Source organism: Eptatretus burgeri, chromosome 2, assembly GCF_056783735.1.
Source record: "Eptatretus burgeri isolate ZD-2024b chromosome 2, Ebu_testis_v1, whole genome shotgun sequence".
Taxonomy (NCBI): Eukaryota; Metazoa; Chordata; class Myxini; order Myxiniformes; family Myxinidae; genus Eptatretus; species Eptatretus burgeri.
This window is the reverse complement of record NC_140962.1, coordinates 33,716,470-33,741,455: the sequence shown is the minus strand read 5'-3', so window position 1 is coordinate 33,741,455 and position 24,986 is coordinate 33,716,470. Positions and strand designations below refer to the sequence as shown.

The 24,986-nt window shown below is 45.5% G+C and overlaps 1 protein-coding gene across 24 annotated transcripts in view; it reads left to right on the top strand.

Annotated features, from left to right (window-relative positions):
- The window catches only part of LOC147031775 (uncharacterized), a 96,829-nt gene that overhangs the window by 13,840 nt on the left and 58,003 nt on the right, over positions 1–24,986 (top strand). For 12 of the 24 annotated variants that reach the window (XM_085867454.1, XM_085867470.1, XM_085867478.1 and 9 more), the window contains exons 2-4: positions 3,363–3,438; positions 4,924–5,026; positions 15,947–16,087. In XM_085867454.1, the coding sequence (XP_085723580.1) occupies positions 3,385–3,438; positions 4,924–5,026; positions 15,947–16,087 (298 nt within the window). In that variant the 5' untranslated portion in view covers positions 3,363–3,384. Of the gene's footprint in view, positions 1–3,362; positions 3,439–4,923; positions 5,027–8,133; positions 8,201–15,946; positions 16,088–24,986 lie in introns of those variants that run through there. The other 12 variants (XM_085867482.1, XM_085867493.1, XM_085867481.1 and 9 more) reach the window with 5 other exon arrangements.

The following is a 24,986-nucleotide window of genomic DNA, read 5'->3' as shown; positions in this document are numbered from 1 at the left end:
ACATTTGATTGAAATATGTTTGATTATAGGTTCCAATAAATGAGTTACAGAGAAATGAATACATGTCAGTAATTGAAACAGTAATAATTAAAGAAAACAGTTGTTATAATAATGAAGTTAGAGATATAATCATATCGAACTATGAGATTCACACAACGCACTTTTCCCATTTGTCCCATTAGACAAGAACGAAGGGTTTAACTGTACGTCTATTAATGAAATAACTGTCTGGGGATCACTGTATGATGGATGCCATTGTTTGGAGGGACGCGGTTCCCAGAACCGCAATAATATATTACACTTATTTTGTGACTTTTCAAAACGAATAATTATCTCCTGAAGTGATTTTGGGGCAATTAGGCAAAGGGTTTGAATGCTGATGCAACTGAGAATCCTCTGATTTTCTCTGTTAATCCAACTTGTACACATTTTATCTGCATTTTTAGCTTTATCATTTTGGAGTAGTTTGTGAAGATTCTATGTATTAAATTGGATTTGAAAGCATGAAATAAGCTCAGGTGGCATCAAAACGTGAAAACTTTGGAGGCGGGGGGGGGGGGGATGAATACTTTTGCAGGCCACTGTACATTGTCTTGGCTCATGGAAGAGCGAGTATTAGTACGCTGAACAGATCAGGATACAACAACAGGACAAAAGTAATAGTTGAGAGAGGTGGGGAAACACCAACAGCAAAGTTGAAGGCCAAGATAGAGGTAGACTTGGCCAAACAATGGGTGTGGAGAGGAATGAGGGACAGGAGAGGATGCATGGGGTGGACAAGATGGATACAGAAGGAAACTCCAAAGAGGGAAAACTGGAAGTTTGTATGGAAGTGGGATTGGGGTGGAGAGGTGGGTTAACAAGGATAGAAAAAAATCATGGTTTTGAATTGGGGATGATCTGAGATGGTGGTGAATAGCTGTCTTGAAGACCTGCAGGGAAGAATGAGGTTGAAGAGAATGAGGAAGTTGGTTCCACAGGTGTGAAAAAAGAGGAATGAGTTGAGTGGAGGTGAGCGATGATCTTGGATTTAGGTAGTTTCACCAGAAGGGGGTTGCTGGTGGACCGTGTGTGCCCTGCAGAAACCTGGGGGTTGAGAGGAAGCACAGAAAGAGCAAAGGGTGGAGGACCAGAAAGGAGGCAGTGAAAGTTAGAGACCATCGATCTGTCTGTGAAGGCGAAGTGATAGACCCATAGACTCAGCTTCATTGCATGTGTTTCCAATCATCTTGAAGGCCTTTGTTTTAACGATGACAAGCTGAGCAAGATGTGAGGCAGGGGAGCCAGCCCAAAAGGGAGAGCAGTATTCCATTACTTGGGAGAACTTTGTATGACAGAGGATGCTGAGTAAAATGGAGGAGGCTGGCTTTTGGAGGCCAACTTTGAAATGTGGTTTGCCCAAGAAAGATCATGGCTGATCATGAGGCATAGGAGTTTGAATGACCAAACTTCCTCAAGACGATTGTTATGGAAGTATATGTGGGTGGGGAGGGGGGGGCATTGTCAGTTGGTCCTTTTGTAGAGAGATAGTGAGTGTGTAATTTGTCAGGATTGATGGACATATTCTAATTGTATGACCATGTTGTGATTTTGCAATGTTTAATATCGCTTTTACAATCTCAGCAACTTCGCAGATGCTTAGTCTCCAGACACTGGATGTTTGGATACATGCAGATCTGTGAGATGGCTGTACTTGCCAAAACTTGGCTGTACTTGCTGTACTTGTCCACCCCAGGTTAAGTGGACCTAACCTGGGGTAAATTGGGATCGGTACCTTTATCACGGGTGGTCCAACATGGTTATACACAACACAAGCTTTGGCACTTGGCTCTCTTGCTGGTAATAAGTCAAGGTCTGCCGCGGAACTTGTTGCTTTCGACTTCGATGATCACTGCGCTTTCGGGATTCAGATATGTCACTGGTGTTATTTAGCACCTGAGGACCAAAATTGCATTTAACTACCGTGCCTTCTTTGTTTGGCATCGAAGAGTTGACAAGTACATTCAATGTCAGAGGAGTTGTCCATGGGACTCTTGTTGGTTCCCTGTTCCTCCGTGAGAGTCCGCTCATCAGTTGGTAATGTGTATGAGGTAGAACCAATCTGGAGAGTCCTCATCTGAACTGGAGTCTGCACTTTTCAGCACTTGGTGACCAGGGGGGCTTCTCCCTTTTCCTCTACTGTATTGACATAATCGACCCAACCAGACCTCCACATGACCACAGTTACTTCGCCTTGACCATTAGCTCAATCGAGGCAGTACAAATTATGACCCTACATATGCTTGTGCACTTGTTTTTCTACAATATATACAAAGTAGCCTTTTTTATTGCTGCTTCTCCTTCTAAACTTCAAAACATTGGAAGTGCCAGACTCTGTTGCATAATGATTTGAGTGCCCACTTTGAGTCTGGGAGGTCGGCGGTTCAATTCTGACCTCGGCCGAGTCATACCAAAGACTTCTAAAATGATATGCATTGCTTACTCACTTGATGTTCAACATTTAGAGGACAGAGCACAGCTGAACCCCATGTGTTGGTCTCCCATCGGGAAGCGGGGAAAATGGTGAGGGCGTGGGGTTGGGGGATTTCTCCTTAATTGCCTTGCTGTGTCGTAGAGAAAAGTGATGTCATAAAGATATCGCCAGTTCCCAGAATGCCTTGGGAAGTTGTGTCATTTCTTCCAAGCTCAGTGGCTGTGTTTGGCTGAAGTCAAGCCCAGTGTTGGCTCGTGTATTTGTCTGCATGTGTGTGCATGGTTTGTGTTGAATCTCCTCCACGAGCCTAAAGCCATGTTAAGAAAGAAGTACATTACCTTGAAAGAGGTGGCTGGAGATTATGAAACGGAACAGAAGAGCTTCGGTAGAAAGTTGTGTTTTTTTGGAAAATAATTCCAGTGGTGAAGCTAAATTAATTTTTAAAATGGAGTTCCATGATCACTGATGTTCCAGTTGTTGATTGAGTCACCGCACAGTCATTCCCAAGGTACACAAAAGATGCACAGTACCCAAAGCATTTCAGGACAGCAGCTGAGATTGAATAAAGCAAGATTATTGGGTTATCAAAGGCATTACTGTCCCCTTCATGTGGGATGTTTAATGATACGGTAAGAACAGTCGGTTGTTGTTGGAAACCTTTGGTTGAGAAAGGCAAACTCTTGTGTGGTTTCGGGAGTGTCCGTAAATAACAACCGTGTTGGTGATTGCCTTCTCCATCCTTTTTGTATGTAAATGTATTTAAATATCTCATTAATCGATTTAAATTATAAAAGTTTTATTTTTTTCCCCCTTCAAAAATGTTGCGTTGGTATTGACTTTACACCAAATGATGCAAGATGACCTTATGAGGCATTACCCTTGTGGACAGGCTCTGCAAATTCTCCTGGGCCATGGATGTGGAGATGTTGAGCAAAACACCTTGCAACCTGTCTTGTATATCACAGGTGATGTTTTTACTCGAGTACAACTTTTTTGTTCTTTGTCTTCTGTACTTAGCATCAAGTTTAATCCTCCGTCTTGGCTTTTGCATAAAGATTTCTCTTTCTGACTTGTGCAAAAACTAAAGTGATATGTTTGCCTTTTTTGCTTTGATATTTTTTCCATTGGTGCATCTTGCTTCCCTCCATGCCTCCTTCCCACCACCTTATTGTTGTCAAGTCTTGATCTCCTCACCCAGTTCTCCCCTTCCAGCCCGTGTAATGTCACTCGAGTTCCTGTTTAACTATAAAACAAACAATGGAGAATTTCGTATTCTCTCGTGCATGTGATTTGATGTTTCATTTTGTGTTTTTTCACTTTGTGTCACAGTTTGTTGTCTCAGTCACATCTTATTTCTGCAATTTCCTGTAATTTCTGGTTTTACTGCTCAACTTTATTGAAAACAATCCAAATTGAAGTGGTTCCTCTTGAGTCTGCTGTGTGCACCAGAACTTACTTTGAACTCTTTGCGCTATTATTGCCACCCGCGGGTAAGGGACGTAAGGTCTCCACATCCGTCGGGTTAATTTGGTGCTAATTGGCAATTAAGAACACTCTACCTCGGTGAATCCACCAACAGGAATAGCCGAGCGAGCTTGTCGGCAATCCGCTAATGGCGGTGCTTCATGCACGAGCCCAAAATTTATTTATAAATAGGTAAAATATTTATTCAAAGTTTCAGGTACAAGCTAGTTTTACAGTTACCTGACCCTTTATTGATCTAGGTTTATTCTGAATGATTTGTTTAATTAACATGGGAATTTTTTTTTTTAATTACAAACACAGGATAAAATTACCCATTGCTTTTGCTGATGGATTTAATTAGAAGACAACATATTTTACTTTGCAAACGTTCTGCTCTGTTCATTTGTTATGCAGCCTATCATTAACCTGAGGTCATCTTCCATCTGCTTGGAAGTCAGCTACCACCACCTTTGTCAGCTATACCTGCTGCTTATACACATACATATGTGAGCAAAAATTACTTCTGCTTCGCTGCGAAGCTCAGTGAAGGGTGCTTTGGTTTTAGCATCAGGTTAAAATGAGTGAAATTAAACATTTTGTACATTTTGAATCATTCTCAATCAGATTTCAATGATCAATTATCAAGTTGTTTCAACTTTCTTTTATATAAGAAGATGATTTGTAATACTGGCTTCCATGAGTGGTGCTATACGATACACATTTACGTTGAGAGAATTGGTGTCTTCCCCCATCCTAAACCCCTCCCCCGGATATCCTACCCCTTCAGAAACTATACTTGGTGTATAGTTTATTTGCATGTACCCTTTGGCAACATGCAAAATGTGGTTGGATTTGGTTCAGTATGTTTTTTAAAAATGTTTTTGAAGCATATTTAAACAAACAAATATATAAATTAATTTACAATTTCACTTCTCGAGTATAGATAATTACTTATGTGTTCAAATTGCGTGTTGTGTTGTGTGTAGGATGGTCTGACGTTGAGTGAGCAGGAAGAAAAAGACCCAGCAGTGATTGTTTCCTTAAAAGAAGATAAAAATGATGCACAGAGAAGCATGGCGGCAGAAGCAGGTGAGTGAGTATGTCTTGGCTGAATAGGTGGTCCACCTGTAATATGTCCTTCGAGTACACCTTCAATGGCCAAATGAAGCATCGTTCTGAATTGTGTGCATGATGAATGAAATGCGCATAACTGCTGTTTGCCCAATGTTACCAACTACCACAAAATCTTCATATTTAATGCTCATATCAGCTTTGCAGATAAAGCACATGAATTACAATTTATGAACCATAATGCAATTTATTTTTTTTTACCTGGGATATGTCAGCAGGACTCCAAGAGCTTCGTGTTGTTGTTGTTGCTGTTGTTGTGTCGATTTTTGAAATGTGCACCCGTTGGTCAGACAGCTGCCGGATCACACCCACATCTGTCACTTGACTGCACCCACCGTAGCACCCAGACAAAAATGATATGGCCACCATCTTGGTTTCCTGGTGGGCTTAACACATTGGGCCTGTAGGCCTCTGCCGATTATACACTGTCTGGGTTTGTTGTGTCAGATTTCCACTGGCTTTGTTTGGATCGAGTGTTCCTCACGACGAGGGACCTCGAAAAATCTAATCGTATGTCGAATAAAAATTACTGGTAAGGTTTAATCAAGCTCGTACGCACCTCCCTAAAAAATAGTGTTATGTAATTATTGAACGGCCCCATATTGGGATTAAACAGTCCGTGACCGTGTGACGAATCAGCTCATTCTAATATAACCGTTTTGGTATAACTGTGATAAATCGACTCTTTTGAGAATGCTTTCAATGCGCGTTTCCCAATCGGCCCATCACTGAATTTTTAAAGGCAATCCACTCACTCGCGCTTCGTGGCAAAGTCCCATACCTACCGTACCTCGAATGATCACGAACTGGTTTTTATGAACAAAAGTTTTATTATAATAGAGAGAGGGCAGGAGGACAGAAAAAGGGAAAGTGACACACACACACACACACACACACACACACACACACACACACACACACACACACACACACACACACACACACACACACACACACACCTGAGGTAACTGATATAAAATAAATCCCTCATTTGGAATCGCTATGAATCTTATCGATCTAATCTTATTCATTCACATAGGAACATCCGAACTTGGGACAGATAGGGTTCTATATAATCTTATTAATTGACATGGGAACATGGGACAGACACGGCTCTATCTAATCTTATTCATTGATATGGGAACATGGGGCAGATAGGGTTCTATATAATCTTATTCATTGATATGGGAACATGGGGCAGATAGGGTTCTATATAATCTTATTCATTGATATGGGAACATGGGGCAGATAGGGTTCTATATAATCTTATTCATTGATATGGGAACATGGGGCAGATAGGGTTCTATATAATCTTATTCATTGATATGGGAACATGGGGCAGATAGGATTCTATCTAATCTTATTCATTGATATGGGAACATGGGGCAGATATGGTTCTAGATAATCTTATTCATTGACATGGGAACACGGGACAGACACGGCTCTATCTAATCTTATTCATTGATATGGGAACACGGGACAGATAGGGTTCTATATAATCTTATTCATTGACATGGGAACACGGGACAGACACGGCTCTCTCTAATCTTATTCATTGATATGGGAACATGGGGCAGATAGGGTTCTATATAATCTTATTCATTGACATGGGAACACGGGACAGATAGGATTCTATATAATCTTATTCATTGACATGGGAACACGGGACAGACACGGCTCTATCTAATCTTATTCATTGACATGGGAACATGGGGCAGACACGGCTCTATCTAATCTTATTCATTGGCATGGGAACATGGGGCAGACACGGCTCTATCTAATCTTATTCATTGACATGGGAACATGGGACAGACACGGCTCTATCTAATCTTATTCATTCACATGGGAACACGGGGCAGATAGGATTCTATATAATCTTATTCATTGACATGGGAACACGGGACAGACACGGCTCTCTCTAATCTTATTCATTCACATGTGAACACGGGACAGACACGGCTCTATCTAATCTTATTCATTCACATGGGAACACGGGGCAGATAGGATTCTATATAATCTTATTCATTGACATGGGAACACGGGGCAGATAGGATTCTATATAATCTTATTCATTGACATGGGAACACGGGACAGACACGGCTCTATCTAATCTTATTCATTGACATGGGAACATGGGGCAGACACGGCTCTATCTAATCTTATTCATTGACATGGGAACATGGGGCAGACACGGCTCTATCTAATCTTATTCATTGACATGGGAACATGGGGCAGACACGGCTCTATCTAATCTTATTCATTGACATGGGAACACGGGGCAGATAGGATTCTATATAATCTTATTCATTGACATGGGAACACGGGACAGACACGGCTCTATCTAATCTTATTCATTGACATGGGAACATGGGGCAGACACGGCTCTATCTAATCTTATTCATTCACATGGGAACACAGGGCAGATAGGATTCTATATAATCTTATTCATTGATATGGGAACACGGGACAGACACGGCTCTATCTAATCTTATTCATTGACATGGGAACATGGGGCAGACACGGCTCTATCTAATCTTATTCATTGACATGGGAACATGGGGCAGACACGGCTCTATCTAATCTTATTCATTCACATGGGAACACGGGGCAGATAGGATTCTATATAATCTTATTCATTGACATGGGAACACGGGACAGACACGGCTCTCTCTAATGTTATTCATTCACATGTGAACACGGGACAGACACGGCTCTATCTAATCTTATTCATTCACATGGGAACACGGGGCAGATAGGATTCTATATAATCTTATTCATTGACATGGGAACACGGGACAGACACGGCTCTATCTAATCTTATTCATTGATATGGGAACATGGGACAGACACTGCTCTCTCTAATCTTATTCATTCACATGTGAACACGGGACAGACACGGCTCTCTCTAATCTTATTCATTCACATGTGAACACGGGACAGACACGGCTCTCTCTAATCTTATTCATTCACATGTGAACACAGGACAGACACGGCATAAGGTTAATGAGACAGATTAGAGAATGTAATCTGAGCTGTGGGTAATGATGATTTTTTTCCCCCCTCAGACGCAGCTTTCACCACATATACACGTGGGACATGAGCAAGGATGAGGTGGTTGAGTGGACAGAGGAGGTAAAAATATATCGATTTTGTGTCGCAGGTTCTGACCACAGTGCAGTCATTCTTGTTTTATACAGAAAACGACTCATGGAGGAGGTAGGAAGTAGTGGGAAACAGGTTCACAGACTGTCGAGGATCTAAGGAGAACGGGTACAAAGGCATTGTGCAAGAGTGGATGAGTGGCAGAAAGCAGAGGGCAAGGAAGGGGTTGGGATATGGGGGGCGGGGGGTCAGCAAGAGGAGAAGTGAGCAGGGGTGGGTATGGGAGAAAGCATGAGATGACAGTGAGCAGCGCTTTTGAAGGCTGGAGGGAGGGACAGGAGACAACAGACACTGGGAGCCTCGTCCAATAGACGAGAGAGTATAAGGGATGAAAAATTGGGAGTGAGTGCTCATCTTAGAGTTGGGGAGGGTAACCAGGTTTTTATTATTACACCAGCTAATTTGACAAGAAAACGTTTTGATAAATTATTGTGCCCTTCAGGCAGAACACTGAAGCTTGAATTTCATTACACCATGGTCCTTGAGGTCTTTGTAAATGTCTTTTTCACCAAAACAAGCAATTTGCACTCATTTTGCATTGCTTCCTCACCATCTGGCTGTGCTTGAGGTTAACACGAAACATTTACATTTTCCTACTCTAAACAACCCTTCCTTACATCCTGTTCTTTGTATGAACACGTGTACAAGCTAAAATAGGCTGTATTTTGCACTTGGTTTGGAGTTGCGTAGTGAGACTTTGCTTGCACATTTGAATTTGTGTTCACCTATTTTTGCAGGTGATCATTTTTTTGATTGAAACAAAATCAGTCCAGTCAGCATATAAACGTATTTAGGCTTGCAAATAATAATTCAAACATTTATAATCGTTCCATATAATGTTGATGGTTGATACATAAAGGTACGTGCTAGCGGAAATTCCTTCCTCTTTTACGGCCACAAGTATTCCCACGCTCTTGTGCAGTTGGCTGGGGAGGTTTTTGGGCAAAATCTTTCATGAACCGGCTGGCTCGGCCTGACGTTCGATGAAGGTCAGGGCAGGAAGTTTGAATTTGTTCATGGTGCTGGCGATAGCTCGCCTACTTTTCGCGAAACACACTGTGGGATCTTTAACGTCCACCAACTCATATCGCCTGACGTTTAATGTACATCTGAGGGAAGGCACACACATTTATGAATTGCCCTGCCTGTGAAACACCAGGATGACGGTTTATAGCATGGCCGAGATTCAAGCCTCGGCTATCCAGCTCAGGTGAGTGTGCGTACCTCTCTCAGCCATCCTGCCAGCCCATCCCAGAGTAAACACTAATGATGATTTCTTTCTTTTTTTCTTTCTTTTAATACAAGGTCGAGGCTCGTATGAGAGCTAACGCACAGAACATGCAACAAGGGGAGCAGGAGACAAGAGGAGTGGGAGAGGGAAGGAAAAAACAGTGGGGAACAGACACATGAGGAGATCTGTGGAAGGGAGAGGGATGGGGCGGGGTACACGGGGTAAACAACATGGACACTACAGGGACTTTCAGGTCCTTACATGACAGGGACTTTCAGGAAGGAAAGCAGGGAATTTTAAGGAGGTGGGTTTGGGGTGGATTAGCGAAGGAAGAAGTGATCGTGGTTTTGGATGGGGGAAGATAAGAGATAGTGGTGAACAGCTGTTTTGAAAACCTGGAGGGAAGGGTGGGATTCAAAAGAGTGTCGGAGTTTGTTCCAAAGGCAGGAAAAAAAGAGGAATGAAAGAGTGAAGGTGAGCAGTAATTCTTGATTTTGGTAGTTTTACCACAAGGGGGTTGCTGGCGGACCTTGAGCAGAAATATGGGGGAGGGTGGGGGGACATATCGCTGACAGAGCAGGAGGGGCGAGGCCGAAGAGGAGACTGGAGGAGACAGAAAGACCACCGACCTGCCTGCTGTGAGGGAGTGAGAGGTCCAAAGACAGCCTCATCGCGGGAGATACTAATGATCCTAAATGCCTTGGTTTCCACAGCGTGAAGCTGAGAAAGGTGAGAGGTGGTAGCACCAGCCCAGAGGGGAGAGCAGTACTCCATCAGGCTGTGGATGAAAGCTTTGTATGTGGTCAGGAGCTCAGGTGTGCCAAGGAAGGACTTTGCACGATGGGGGATGCCCAGTTTGGAGGCCAGCTTGGAAATGTGGTTTTCCCAGGAAATATCATGGCAGATAGTGAGACCGAGAAGTTTGAATGAAAGGACTTCTTCAAGAGGATTGTTGAGAAAGTAGATTGGGAGGGGGGCAGACAGTCCTCTCGGAGAGATATAGTGAGAGTGTGAAATTTGTCAGGGTTGAAAGACATGTTCCACGTGTTGGAGCAGCTTGTGCTTTTATCCAGATCTGCAGAGAGTGAGGAGGCTGCTGCTTGCCGATCTGAGGGATGACAGATGGTACGGCAGAGGGTGGAGTCATCAGCAAAGAGATAAAGAGGATTTTCCTTAGAGTCAGTCAGGTAATGTCATTGATCCAGGAATAACAGCAATCTGGAGCTCTGATGCGGTTTCTATCTGTTCGTGTGAGAAAACATGAAGCATGAGTACTTGGGCCATGTCTGTCTCCATGTTGTCTTTGCTGAACTAGCCAGAGCCTATCCTTATTTGGATGGTCATCTTCAGGTTTTTTTTTGTGCTCAATGCCTCCACACATTTTTTTCCCCCCTATGGAGCTCATCCATGGGAAAAGAGAAATTATGTCAACTTGATTCTGACCTGTTGGACTTGAAGACAAAACATAATTGGCATGTTTTGTCATCCTCTAAAATCAGTACTGTTCTTGGTTAGGCCTGTTAACACTATCATTCAAACTGAGAATGTCAGTTATAACTGAAATTTATAAAGGATGATGATGTGTATGTAAAATCTGTCAGTTTTTAAAATTATGCTTTCAATTGAGTTTGATCGAATTCAATTTTTCATCCGTCACGTCCATCAATTTTTGAGTGGAGAGAGTCAGCAGGATCAGATCAGAGCATCTGCCAAAAAAAGTGTTGCTTTGAGCTGTGCTGCAGGTGGAATCTAATCTCTCAAACGTGCATCACACTTCTCGATGCACGGTTTCACTTTTTACATATAAAAGGTAATCCAACGTATTTCAGAAGACTTTCACATGTAGTTCATTAAGTCTTTGGGTTTGCTTGCGCAATTCTTGAAACATTGGCTAAAACTATCTCTTTCAGTGTGGCTGTGATCACTCTATTATTCAAACTTTTTTTGTTTGTTTATTGTTCTTTTTCTAATCACACTTGCTGTATAATAGCCAATAATGCACGTATTCAAATCATTTGGGCAGGTGGAGCCATCCCATAACAATCACAAAAGCCACAGTAAATAGGCTCATCTTGTCCAGATGTGACAGTCAATAGCAACTCTGAAAATGAATTGTTTTATTGCCCTCACTCTTCCATCAGCCGAGATTTTGTATTTAAAAAGTAGATAACTGAAAACAACCTGGATGCTATTGGCACCGAGCAGTTGTAGTTATAGCTGTCAATTTTAAGTGACAATCTCGTTTGTCAATTATGACTGATTGGATAATGCTTGAGGATCATGGCGGGGCCCAGTGATGCCGCACAAACCACGTGACTGACATTGACTGGAGTCCCTACATACTCCGAGTAGCGTCATGCATTCCAAAAATTTCTGGTCACATGGGTCATGGGCGCCATTTTGTTTTCATCGACAACTTATTGAATGAGCACACGATAACTCATCATTTCTATATACTGTATATATATATATATATATATATATATATATATATATATATATATATATATATATATATATATATATATATATATATATATATATATATATATATACTTACAGGCTGCTGGATGCACCAATCGATCAGAGAAGGGTTTTAAGATGTATCGATTTTCTGTAGATGCCGGAAGGAGAAAAATTGGGAAAATAAAGTTATTCGTCTGTGATGGAAACCGACTTCGGTGTCGTGTGTGTGTGTGTGTGTGTGTGTGTGTGTGTGTGTGTGTGTGTGTGTGTGTGTGTGTGTGTGTGTGTGTGTGTGTGTGTGTGTGTGTGTGTGTGTATATATATATATATCTCTGGAAAAAAATAAGAGACCACTCCAAAAAAAATTTCAATCAGCATCTCTACATGTATGGCAGCCATTCCATTCCAGTGTCTGTTGAATTCCAACACAGGTACACCTCATTCTACTTTGTGAGGTACTGATTAGGTGATCACCTGAACCAAATCTTATTAAACAAGGAAAAGTATAAAAACCACTGCTGTGGTCATCACTCTCCTCTTGCAATAGGACCAGCTGGATGTCAAAAACAGTGCTCGTGGTACCTCAAAAGTAATTGGAATCAAAAAAATAACAATTGACCATGCCAAAAGAGTTGAAAAGAAAAGTTTTGAGTGAGGAAAAGAAGGGTACAATTCTGGCTTTACTGGCAGAGCGATACAGTGAGCGTCACGTTGTTTCCATCCTTAAAATTTCAAAGACGGCGGTTCATAAGAACAAGGTCAAGCAGGAGACATTGGAGACAACAAAGCCACAGACTGGCAGAGGGCAAAAACGACTTTACACTGACCGGCATGACCGCCAACTCATTCGAATGTCACTCAACAACCGTAGGATGACATCAAGTGACTGACAAAAAGAATGGCAAACGGCAGCTGGGATGAAGTGCACGGCGAAGACGGTTCGAAACAGGCTCCTTGAAACAGGGCTGAAGTCGTGCAAAGCTAGAAAAAAGCCCTTCATCAATGAGAAGCAAAGAAGAGCCAGGCTGAGGTTTGCAAAAGACCACAAGGATTGAACCGTGGAGGACTGGAGTAAGGTCATCTTCTCTGATGAGTCCAATTTTCCGCATTGCCCAACACCTGGTCGTCTAATGGTTAGATGGAGACCTGGAGAGGCCTACAAGCCACAGTGTCTCGCACCCACTGTGAAATTTGGTGGAGGATCGGTGATGATCTGGGGGTGCTTCAGCAAGGCTGGAATCGGGCAGATTTGTCTTTGTGAAGGACTCATGAATCAAGCCACGTACAAGGTTGTCCTGGAAGAACACTTGCTTCCTTCTGCTCTGACAATGTTCCCCAACTCTGAGGATTGGTTTTTCCAGCAGGACAATGCTCCATGCCACACAGCCAGGTCAATCAAGGTGTGGATGGAGGACCATCAGATCAAGACCCTGTCATGGCCAGCCCAATCTCCAGACCTGAACCCCATTGAAGACCTCTGGAATGTGATCAAGAGGAAGATGGATGGTCACAAGCCATGAAACAAAGCCGAGCTGCTTGAATTTTTGCGCCAGGAGTGGCATACAGTCACCCAACAGCAATGTGAAAGACTGCTGGAGAGCATGCCAAGACACATGAAAGCTGTGATTGAAAATCAGGGTTATCCCACAAAATATTGATTTCTGAACTCTTCCTAAGTTAAAACATTAGTATTGTGTTGTTTAAAAATGAATATGAACTTGTTTTGTTTGTATTATTTGAGGTCTGAAAACACTGAATATTTGTTGTTATTTTGACCAGTTGTCATTTTCTGCAATAAATGCTCTCAATGACAATATTTTTACTTGGAATTTGGGAGAAATGTTGTCAGTAGTTTATAGAATAAAACAAAAATGTTCATTTTACTCAAACACATACCTATAAATAGTAAAACCAGAAAAACTGATAATTTTGCAGTGGTCTCAATTTTTTCCACAGCTGTGTATATATATATATATATATATATATATATATATATATATATATATATATATATATATATATATATATATATATATATATATATATATATATATATATATATATATATATATATATATATATATATATATATATATATATATATATATATTGTTGCGGTTCCCAGAACCACATCCCTCCAAAGAAATAGCAACCAACATATAGTGGTCCCCAGACAGTTATCCCATTAATATACGTATAGTTAGTCCCTTCCCTTTTGTCTAGCGGGACAATGGGACGTGCGTTGCGGGGATCTCATAGCTTGGTCTGTTTACACCACTGTAACTTCATTTCTACTCTTCTTTTCTGCTTATTCCTGAGGTAAATCCGAATTTGGGTCCTCGCGGAGGCCAGCACGTGCAGCACGTGCTGCATCCGGGGAAGAGGAATAGGAAAGCCGCAACAACAGCACACGAGCATCGACAGCGCAGCTGCGAGGATACAGTGATACCCTTGAAGGAACCTCTGCCACAAGCTTGAGATAATTGTCGGACGTTTCCAATGATCTGGGATGAGATTGCTGGTTGCGTTGAAAAGGCATACGAATGAATATCTCTTTAAGAGGCTGCACGGATGTTGTTTTTCACAACACAGAAGCAAATGACCCAATATCGACGAGAGCGTGGCTGGCAGCTTGGTGCCAATAACTACATCGTCAGATGCCGATAATAGAAAAACAACAACCACGCCACGTTGTACAGGATGCAAGTGGGCAAGATACGGGCAGCGCGTTCTTTTCACCCATTTCTGGATTTAATTATATCAGCATCCTCTTTTCCCTCCATTTCTCCATTTGATACTTTTATCTATATTCTTTTTCATTCCAAACCTCCATCTAATTATTATATCCGATTGTTTCCCTCAATTCCTGACAGAGATCGTGGTTGGCTCCATGCACACGATAGCAGAATCGGGTGAACGCGAGCACTGACCACGTGGGCCATGGCGGATCTATGCATACTGTACGAAACATGCTCGATGGCAGGCGGACTCGTGCTTCGCTCGTGACACGTTATTATCGCACATAGCAGGGCACGAATGGCACACATCTTGTTCTGGTCTGTGCATGGATTTATCCTAACATCTTACCATCTGTGCATGGGTTTACCCTAACACCTTACCGTCAGTCCTCGCTGGCGGCCGCATGTGTTCTCCACGGACAGTGGATGTCTCCTCGCCTCTCCGACCGGCGAAGCCGCGATCAGGCAGAGGCATGCTGTGCAGTTCGGATCGCTGGAGCTGCGTGGCACATCGTGGGGCAGACATTGATTAGCGCTAATCGGGGGTGCCCGGGCGGGCATGCGGGACCGACACGACCCTCGACCGGTCGCCGGGGCACAGTCCGGGAGATCGGTGCAAGGCAATTCATGTCGTGGAGTTCGGTGCGGGGCGATTCATATTGTTACAGTTCGAGGAACCGTATGCATACAAACATACAGTTGTCCCGAAGTCAGTTATTCCATTAAGTATATGTGCAGATAGAACCCCTCCTTGTGTGTTGTGGGAAAGCAAAAGGGGTGCGTTGCGATGGCTTTTAGTTAGGTTTATAAATCATTTCTCCCCTTTTATTTTGAACCACAGTACCCTCCTCTCGCTTGCTACTCTCGCATGGGCTGAACAAGCGCTTGTTCGCCGACTCGCCTAACCGGCGACTCGCTTTCCGAGGCAAAATCTTTGTGCAGTACCTTTTTGGTGAGTCCGTACACATGGAGTGGGTGGGCTTCCCGGCATGGCCGAAATCCGCCCAGAAAGGGGGGACCCCATGGAAGCCCTGGCAAACCAGGACGGACAGTGACGTCAGCTTCACCAAGGCCCCTCCCTGCTGAGGGAGATCTATAAAATTACGAAGCAACCCTGAAAGTGAAGAGCATTGGAGTGATGCAGTTCGTCGGCTGGTAGCGAAAGAAAGGAGGAAGGTCGGAGAGTGGTTGCACTCTTTGGGGGTCGTTCATTTTGAGTGTGAGAGAGAAGAAGACCTCGACCCGACCTTGACCGGGTCTCTTGTTGTGTCCTGTCTGCAGCCCTGATCCCCGCGTCGGACTCCGCTCTACTCGATCCGGGCTCCTTCGCAGACATGGTCTCCACGCGTGCGGCCGTGGACCGAGCCGCACGACCATTGACAGGTGCCGCACCATGGAGCATCCCTTCCCTCCAACGTTCAGGTACCCGAAAGAACTGTGAGCTCAGCTCACCTCCCTCTCTGGCTGCAGGGGTCCTTTGCCATACATCTGGGTTTATTTTCATCTGAGTGTTTGATGTCGTATTAAAGTAGAATTGCATAAGTGTTTTTATTTGATCATTGTAAATCTTGCCTGCTTTATTTCCAAGAATCGTCTCGGAGCGAGATGATTCTGCAGCTTGGAGTTATCTTTCCGGAAGTGGAGTGGAGCAGCTTCTGGCCATCACGGTCAGGCCACGCAGTGGTCCGGGCCCAATCAGAGCAGTCTATTCGGGTGATGATGCCGCTTCAGGGTAATGCCCCCACCCTGCACCTCAGGGTCTATAAAGGACGGGTGGCCATCCGTAGTTCCGGTTTTGGTGTCTTGTCCATCGCTGCTGTCGGCTCGTCCTGTTTTCTGCCGGGACTGGGATCGATCTCTCCGGCTTTTACTCCCACCGTTTTGTCCTCATCGCCTGCGACTCCACCTTCTCCTGCCCTTCTCCGCCCACACGTCGCTGACTCCACCCACTCACCTGGTTCTGTCTACCACTCCGCACATTCGCTCTCGACTCCACCTTCTCCACCCAAAGTCCCGCCTTCATGCCCGACGGTCGCGTCTCGTTCTCTGGACCGACGCTAGCTGCACGAAGTGCCACAAAGCAAGAGACGACGTGCCTGCTGTCAGGGAGGTATCACCCAGCGGAGCATCCCCACAAAATTTATTGATGGCGTGATCGAGCAATTGTGCAAGGTATTGAGAGACCGTTAGCCTCATCTACTCTCCTTTTTCTCTTCAGCAACTCCTCTTTATCGGGTGTGTGTGTGTGTGTGTGTGTGTGTGTGTGTGTGTGTGTGTGTGTGTGTGTGTGTGTGTGTGTGTGTGTGTGTGTGTGTGTGTGTGTGTGTGTGTGTGTGTGTGTGTGTGTGTGTGTGTGTGTCCTGGCACCTCTCCTCGTTTTAAGTTAAGATCGCAGAATAATTATATCGGGATAACTCTGCTCTCTGTCTGCTTTTCTAAATTGCTTGTATTCTGTCGCACCTCACGGTTCTTTCTATCCCTGCATTACACACAACAATAAAACTTTTCACTGTACCACATATCTTTCCTTGCCTGCTTGTAAATAAATTATTATTAGAAATGTTCCCAGCTCATTTTTGTCTGTTATTTCATTGATCCAGCATGGTCCGAATCCTCGCTTAGCCTGGACTTTATTCCCAACGTTCCATTCATTTGAGCCGGTACGTTCTTGGCAGTGTCGCTCGGCTGCATCCGATCCGGTAAAGTGATCCGGTTCGGACAAGGCGTATCGAGGTTGTGTTCCCCGGTAATTAAATCACGTGATTGATTAGGTAACCCGGTTAACCCATAGACGGGAGGACCCCAGGTCACGCGGTTGAATTATTGGCGTCCACGGTCAGTTTGCGACCCGCCGTGTCATGGAATTATCCGTGTACGACGGCCTGCAATTCCGGGGAGTCTGGTGGGAACCCGAGATAGAACCCCAGAACTTTAAGAGAACCCCCTCTGGTGGTCTTCTCACCTGACCCCCGGCCCACAACAATATACATATATATATATATATATATATATATATATATATATATATATATATATATATATATATATATATACATATATATATATATATATTACACACACACACACACACACACACACACACACACACACACTGGCAAATACAATCCGTCGCTTCGCTGACAGGGATATTAAGGGGTGAGGGGGAGAGAGGGAAGGGAGAGAGAAGAGCGAGGGGAGGGAGGGTAAAGAGAGGAGAGGGGGGAGAGAGAGAGGAGGGAGAATGGAGACGGGAGACACACACACACACACACACACACACACACACACACACACACACACACACACACACGGATACTTTCAGACCTGGGGCATTAGCATTTAAAACCCATGCTATCTTCCTGGCAAAGGTCTGCCTGCATGCATGCATTCTCGTACATGCAGCGACCTTTGCACCCCACTGGTCAGCTTACTCCGAATCTGATTTGTACATGCTAGTCTCTTCAACAGAGGGAAGGTTGGGGAGCAGGGGGAGGGGTGGGAGAGAGACAGATAGAGGGAAGTAAGGGGAAAGGGGGGAAGAGGGGAGAGGTCGGAAAGAGAGGGAGAAGTCGTCGGGGTTGGAAAGGGGGAGAGAGGTGGGAGAGAGGGGGTAGGGTTGGGAGGGAGAGAAAGGGGGTGGGTAGGATAGGGGTGAGGGAGGAAGAGGGGGTGAGGGATTCTGGCAGATGTGATGCCCAGTTTATCATCCATCCGAGAGACGGCACACACATTGATGAATCACCCTGCCTGTGAAACACCAAGATGACAGTTTATAGCTGGGTTGGGATTCAAATCCAGGCTACACACAGCAAGCATGCATCCCTCTCGGCTTTTCTGCCGTGGTGTGGCAATTCATTATTTTATAACTGAAAATATTTTTTCTCATCGTTACCAAATAATTAATTTTGCTTTCCGACCTCCAGTATCAAACCACGGTATCACCATTGAAACTTAAATGTGCGCCAAGCAAAACGGTTGAAGAAACTTTTAAATTGAAGCATTTAATTTTTCTTTGTATTTATATATGCCGAAGTCGTGTAATGGAAGATGTGTCATGTAAGGTCATATGAGTATAAGGGAAACGTCGTGGAAAATAAAATTTCACATTTTCAGCAAGCCAGGCACGGCCTCTTGCACCGCAGAACAACACATGGCTAAGAACTTCTGCGAGTGACCCTTGAACTTTGTTCAAGTTCATCGACATGCAGTATTCAGCAACAGTGCGAATATTGTAGAGCACTGGATTAAGCATTCCAACAAAATGGTTCATAAGAAATGGCTTGCTTGGTATGCGATTAGCAATCACCAAACCATCATGTTAAATCTCCGAACCTCATGGAGATGCCCAAATGTCAAATATGTCCGAATTGGACAAACAAACACTTATTTTAGGAGTCAGAACTGCTTGTAAGTTTGATTGTGGAGCTTAAATTTTGTAATTCTGCTTAGTTTAAGAGATACTCGTGGTGATCGCATGTGCGTAAATGAAATAAAGCAACAAACACTGATGTCTCTGGACGTTTATAAGCATTGCAATGTACCCGCGATTCATAGCTATGATGAACAGGCATTCGATATGAGTGAGGAAAGTGAAAACAAAAAACTTTACCGTTAAGAAATCGTTGCGGCCTGTTCCAAGTCAAGGCATCGTTGAGCAGGCCAAAAAACATGGCAGCAAGGTTACCAAGGATATGCCTTCAGACCCCATGGAGAGTCGTGACCGAGGATGTGCCTGATAAAGGATATGGCCGTTAATTCTCTTCAAAAGTGTTTTAATCAACCCAAACATCCCATTTTCACCCTTGCACTTTCTTGGACTTTTCTTAGGATGAATGCAAAGTTTCAGGCTGCTGGGTTTCATGGTTTTGGAGTTATGGAGGTGACACACTGACACACTGACACACTGACACACACACACACACACACACACACACACACACACACACACACACACACACACACACACACACACACACACACACACACACACACACACACACACACACACACACACACACACTGACACTTATTTGAGTGTATATATATATATATATATATATATATATATATATATATATATATATATATATATATATATATATATATATATATATACAGTATATATATGACATGACAGCCGGCGCTCCCCCAGGCAATGGCAGACAATTTCGAGCTGTACTTCGACAGTTATTTAATTAGTACGCAGTTCAGATTGCCCTTCCTTCATGTCTTGTGGGTTTATGGGACAAAATGCATTGCAAGGGCTTTTAGGCAGGTCTTTATTCCCATTGTTTATTCTTTCATCTATTTTACTTTACTTTGTACACATGATCTCTCCTTCATGCATGCCTGCACGCAAACAGCTCATTTGCATGCACGTGCCATTTCCTGTTCAAACCTAGTGCTATTATTCAATGACACATCACCTCAGACCTTTGTCATACTTGGACCCCAATGTTGCATTATTTCGTGCACCATCACAATGCCTTCATAATAATCCCCACATCATCGAACCACAACTCAAACTCATCTATACTCACCATTGACGCCACAATCTCGACCACAACCACATCACTCAGGAACTTGCTGCACTATAACTGCTATGCTACACCCCCGCTGCCATCGCTCAGCCACAGTCATCATTAACAACCATCACTGCCTTTTGGGACCAGGGAGATGAGGAGGCGCGCTCATGGTCGGGGTGTATGATCACTCCTTGTTGTAAAAGGAGCTCCGTTGCGTGCCCAGGCGCAGAGCAAATGAGGCCAATTCAGGTGTGGAATCCTTGCCTGGGTGGGGCCAAAGCTGTAGTGGATGTCTGTGAGCCACTGAGGGACGTGGAAACACCCATTGCTCCGGCTGTTCCACTCTCAACCACCGCTCCCGCTGGGGAATTATAAAAGAGAGCTCTGCTCCCTGGCCTGCCTGCTCTTCTCTCGCATCTGACCCACCATTTCTGGTTCCTGGAGTCATAGAGTGTAACGGAACAGAGTCCACCTGTGAGCAGGAAACACCAGACCAAGCCCCGCCTTAGCTCATAAACAATTACACCAACATATTTCTCTATGGTCACATTAAGTCTATCTTCTCACAAGTTCTTTGCTCAATTTCCAACCCCCTAATCTACATCTTTACACTTTCCTCTCTGCCTCATCTGCTAATCACTGCACACCACATCGCACCTGCCCCAATCATGCAACTTAGAGAGCTTCAGTTTTCCTCCCTCTTCCCCCTTCTAAGCGATGGGAAGCATGGGCCCATCGGCCGTGCCAGGTGCAAAAAGAGGTCACAAACACCTTGTACTTTCTCTCTTCCTTTGCTTTCTAATTTCTTCAGGTATGTGTCTGATAGCGTCTTTCACGCTGCATAATTAAGATTGTCGAAGATTTGTATTGGCATAGCTCTGCCCTGTGCCTCTGTCTTGTAAATTCTTGCATTTCTTTTGCTGCTCATCAATCCCTGCTTTCCCTTGCTGCACATATTGCTTTGTTATAAAACCTTTGATTATTGTGCCAGATGCTCTTTCATTACCTTAATTATAAATAAACACGCTTGTGATAAATGTTCTCAGTTCGTCCAGTCTTTTCCTTCATTGGTCCAGCATGGTCCATACGTAGTTATCCGGGAAGTTTTACCCCACTGATTGGCTCTTGTTAGCCGGTGCGTACTTGGTAGCTGCGCTCGGCTGCACTTGATCAGTTATGTTAGCGCATGTACGCACCGAGGGTATGATACCCCCTTGGTGCAGCTGGCCACATATAAGGTATCACGTGAAGTTGTGTAACCCTGCCAGATTTCTGTCCATACCCACCCCATTAAGTTGTCAAAACCCAATTTAGCCCCCACTTATTTTTTGATTTTTATTTTTACTTCCCCCACTATATATCGTCCCCTAACCGCCTTTACTGTCTTTGTTCGGCTAACCTATCATCCCCCAGCCTACTCCCAACCCCTACGTTCCCTTCCCGGAGGGGAATAAAGGAGAGCTAGCGTCCTGTGTCGAGGCCCAACTGAAGCCTCAGGATGGCCTCCTCGGAGTTCAGCGATCTTTACCCAAAGTGGGTCCAGCGGCCCACAACGAGAGCGAAGGGATGAATGGAGGGGTTCACTTCCTAATCTACCCTAACCATTTAACTTTTAAACTCCCCTGGGGCTTTCAACAAGCTCCTCTTGCTTAAACTACTGGTTCTAAAAACCCAGATTCCCGTCGCCTGTGTTGGTGTCCTCACAATTTTGGGCCTTGCCCTCAAATTTTCCCACGTGCCCTTGCACGCTTTCGTGGTTGGGATGCATGGCCCCCTTGGCAGGAACTATCCTCTGCCGATTCCCCAACGATGGCACCCCCGCGCACTACACTGCCTCCGAGCCTACCAGCTCCCTAAACACCGGGGAGTGCCCTCTCTGGCGACTCCCCCTCGATGCCCACGTGGTGTGTTGGCGCCCCGGGTCCCTTTCCGAGGGTCGCCCGTGCCCAGTACACTGCCCCCGTGGCATATGGCGCCCCGAGCCCCGCATCAGCGGGTCACCCGTGCCCACTACGCTATCCCGGCCCCCCATGGGCCCTTGGCCGACCGCGGCCGACTAGCCCGGTGCCCGGGGTACCCACTCAGCGATACTCACCGTTCGTAGCCACGCTCCCAACCCGTCAACAGGGCTCCTGCAACCCTCCACACGGTTTTCGAGCCTACTTCCCCACCGTTAGCAAAACGACCTCAATTTTGTCAATTTGACTACCCCCCTAACTCACATTACGCTGACCCCAGGGTCCATTGGGTGGGAGTCACTCCTCCCCCCAATCACTCATCGCACCATGCATTCCACAATCACTCCATACACTCAGGCCCACTGGCCTCACTCGCTCATCATGTTTCCTTCCCACACTTCTCAACTCACACATCGCTGATTTCTGCCATCCTGCTCACTACATCCCCTAACTACCTCGTGCTCCCACGTCATCCCTTAACCTACAGCACGTTCTATTTAACACTACGTAGCTGAGCTACGCCCCCTCTACACACTCGCAGTCTGTCACTGTCTCCGAAATGTCATTTCCCATCCTAAATCTTAACTACAATCCCTCTAAGTAATCCATTCCACGGGCCCCATGAGGACTTATCCCTGCCCCATGGAGCCGGTCTAACTAAACTAACCCATCCCCCTAACGAGCTGTGTCCTGTGCCCTGGGCCAAGGGGGTCTTCCACCCCTTGCCCGGGGATCCTGTTCACCCGAAGTGAGGATTGTTTTTTTTTTTTTTAAATGCGCGCGCACCAGCGCGGAAACTCGCAACCTGCGCACCTTGCCTGTGACGTCATGGCAGCTGTTCGCGTACCTCGTCCCTCTTAGACGGTACCATCCGGCAGGGATCTCCCCTCCTGCTGGATTCCGACCATACGTGCAGCCATGACGCCACCCTGCGCATCAAAAAACAAGCCTTGCGTTTTGAGGGGTTCCCCACACGAACACATGTGCTCTGCCTGTCGGAGCTTCACACACACGCTCGGGTGGAGAACCCGTCCGGTCAAAATCCATATCCAGCCTAGCTTTTTGTCCACCGCAGGCGTTTCCGGACTGGGTTTCACTCCCGCAGGCGCGCACGGGGCGGTCTCGTGCGAAGCACGCCCGAACCTCGCACTCGCCGCTGGGTAAACCCGGCGCGGTCCTCAAAGCAGCTACGGCCGCTACTCGGCCTTTGTCTCTCTGTCGCCGTCGTCGTCGCCATTCGACCCACGCACACCTGCGTGTCACGACGCTCACACTCCATTCCATGACACTCACTCTCGGAGACGCGGCTGCGTGCTCCCTCATGTCCACCGTCATCTCCCTCACACACAGCGACCTTACACACGCTGTCCCTCTCACACTCGGCCGTTCACTCACGCATGCCACCCCCCTCACACACGTGGCTCCACTCACACATGGTGCTTCATCCACACACGGCGTGCTGCGAAGCACACACTTCGGCACACTCGCAACCACGCACACCTTATTACTCACACACGCGGTCCCTTTAACACAACGCCTTTCACCCATGCCATGCGAGCTTTTCAGCACGCATTTCGCCACACTCGTAAACACACACACAGGAACAATCACACTGGGGATTTGTGCCACTACAAGAGTTCTCGGGGGCCTCCATACCCCCCAAGCTCTCCCTGCACCCGTCGACAGCACTCGCCCCCTCAACCTTGCTCGGCACGACTGGACCCGCCTGGTCGTGATAAGCTTCAAGGGAGCATAGCGTCTCCCTCCGTTCCTGAAGGAGGCTATCCAGCTGCTCGCACCGGGTCGCGAAACAGTCCGCCAACTCGCCCCCATTAAGCCTCGCGAACTCCATGTGTGTGTGTTCATCTTTCACTCATCATGACGATGAAGAGTGTGCTACTCTTTATTGTGTAGTCTCTCCTCTACCGTTTCTACCTCCTGTGTCTCTGTTATTTCTTTTATTATTTCTGTCGTCTCCACGTGTCTCTTACACGTCGCAGTCACCCCATTTAATTTTTCCCTCTGTGTCACCATCACTTCCTTTGTCACCTTTACGCTTCTCACCCAACACGTCCCCCAAATTCATTTGTCTTAACCCGCCTCCATTGCGGGCCTGACAGCCCTTGCACTCCCCCCCAGCTTGTTCGCTCCAGCACGTGGCGGCGCCATTTTGAGCTCCACTGCCCGCGTTTCACTTCCGCAATTGCCATTATGCCTGCCTGCAGGCTTCTGCCCATGCTCTGCATCTCACCCCGCATTTCTTTCATTTCTTCTTTCATTCCGTTCTTCACCTGTTGTATATTCGCGTTCATGTGATTACTCATCCTGCACGCATTTGTTTTTATTTCGTCCATTTGTTGCGTATTTGTTTTCATCTCTTTTTTTCACTCCATCTATTTTATTTTCCATCCTGCACGCATTTGTATTTAGGTTATCTATTGCTTGCAGCATCTGCGCAAACATTTCCCCCACTTGGCTGATCTCGGCTGACCCCGACGCAGCTGGACTGCCTCGGTCGGTCGCGGCCTCGCTGGGGGTTGGGGAAGGATTTTGACGGAGGAGGGGTGGGGAGGTGTCATCCACCGCGGTTTCTGCCGCCGCGCCCATTTCGAGTTCCAGGCTCGGCTGGGGAAATTCGTCCTGCACAATTAGCATTTCCTGCTCGGGGTTCTCATCCTGGGCCATGGATTCTACAATGTCTTCCCTCATTTCTATTTCTAATACCCCCGGCACCCACTCGCCTTGAAACGCCATCTTATTTCTCGGAAGAAATTAATTTAGATCGCTCGTAATTTGGGGTGGGACGGGGGGGGGGGAGAGGTTGCTTCGCACACCCCT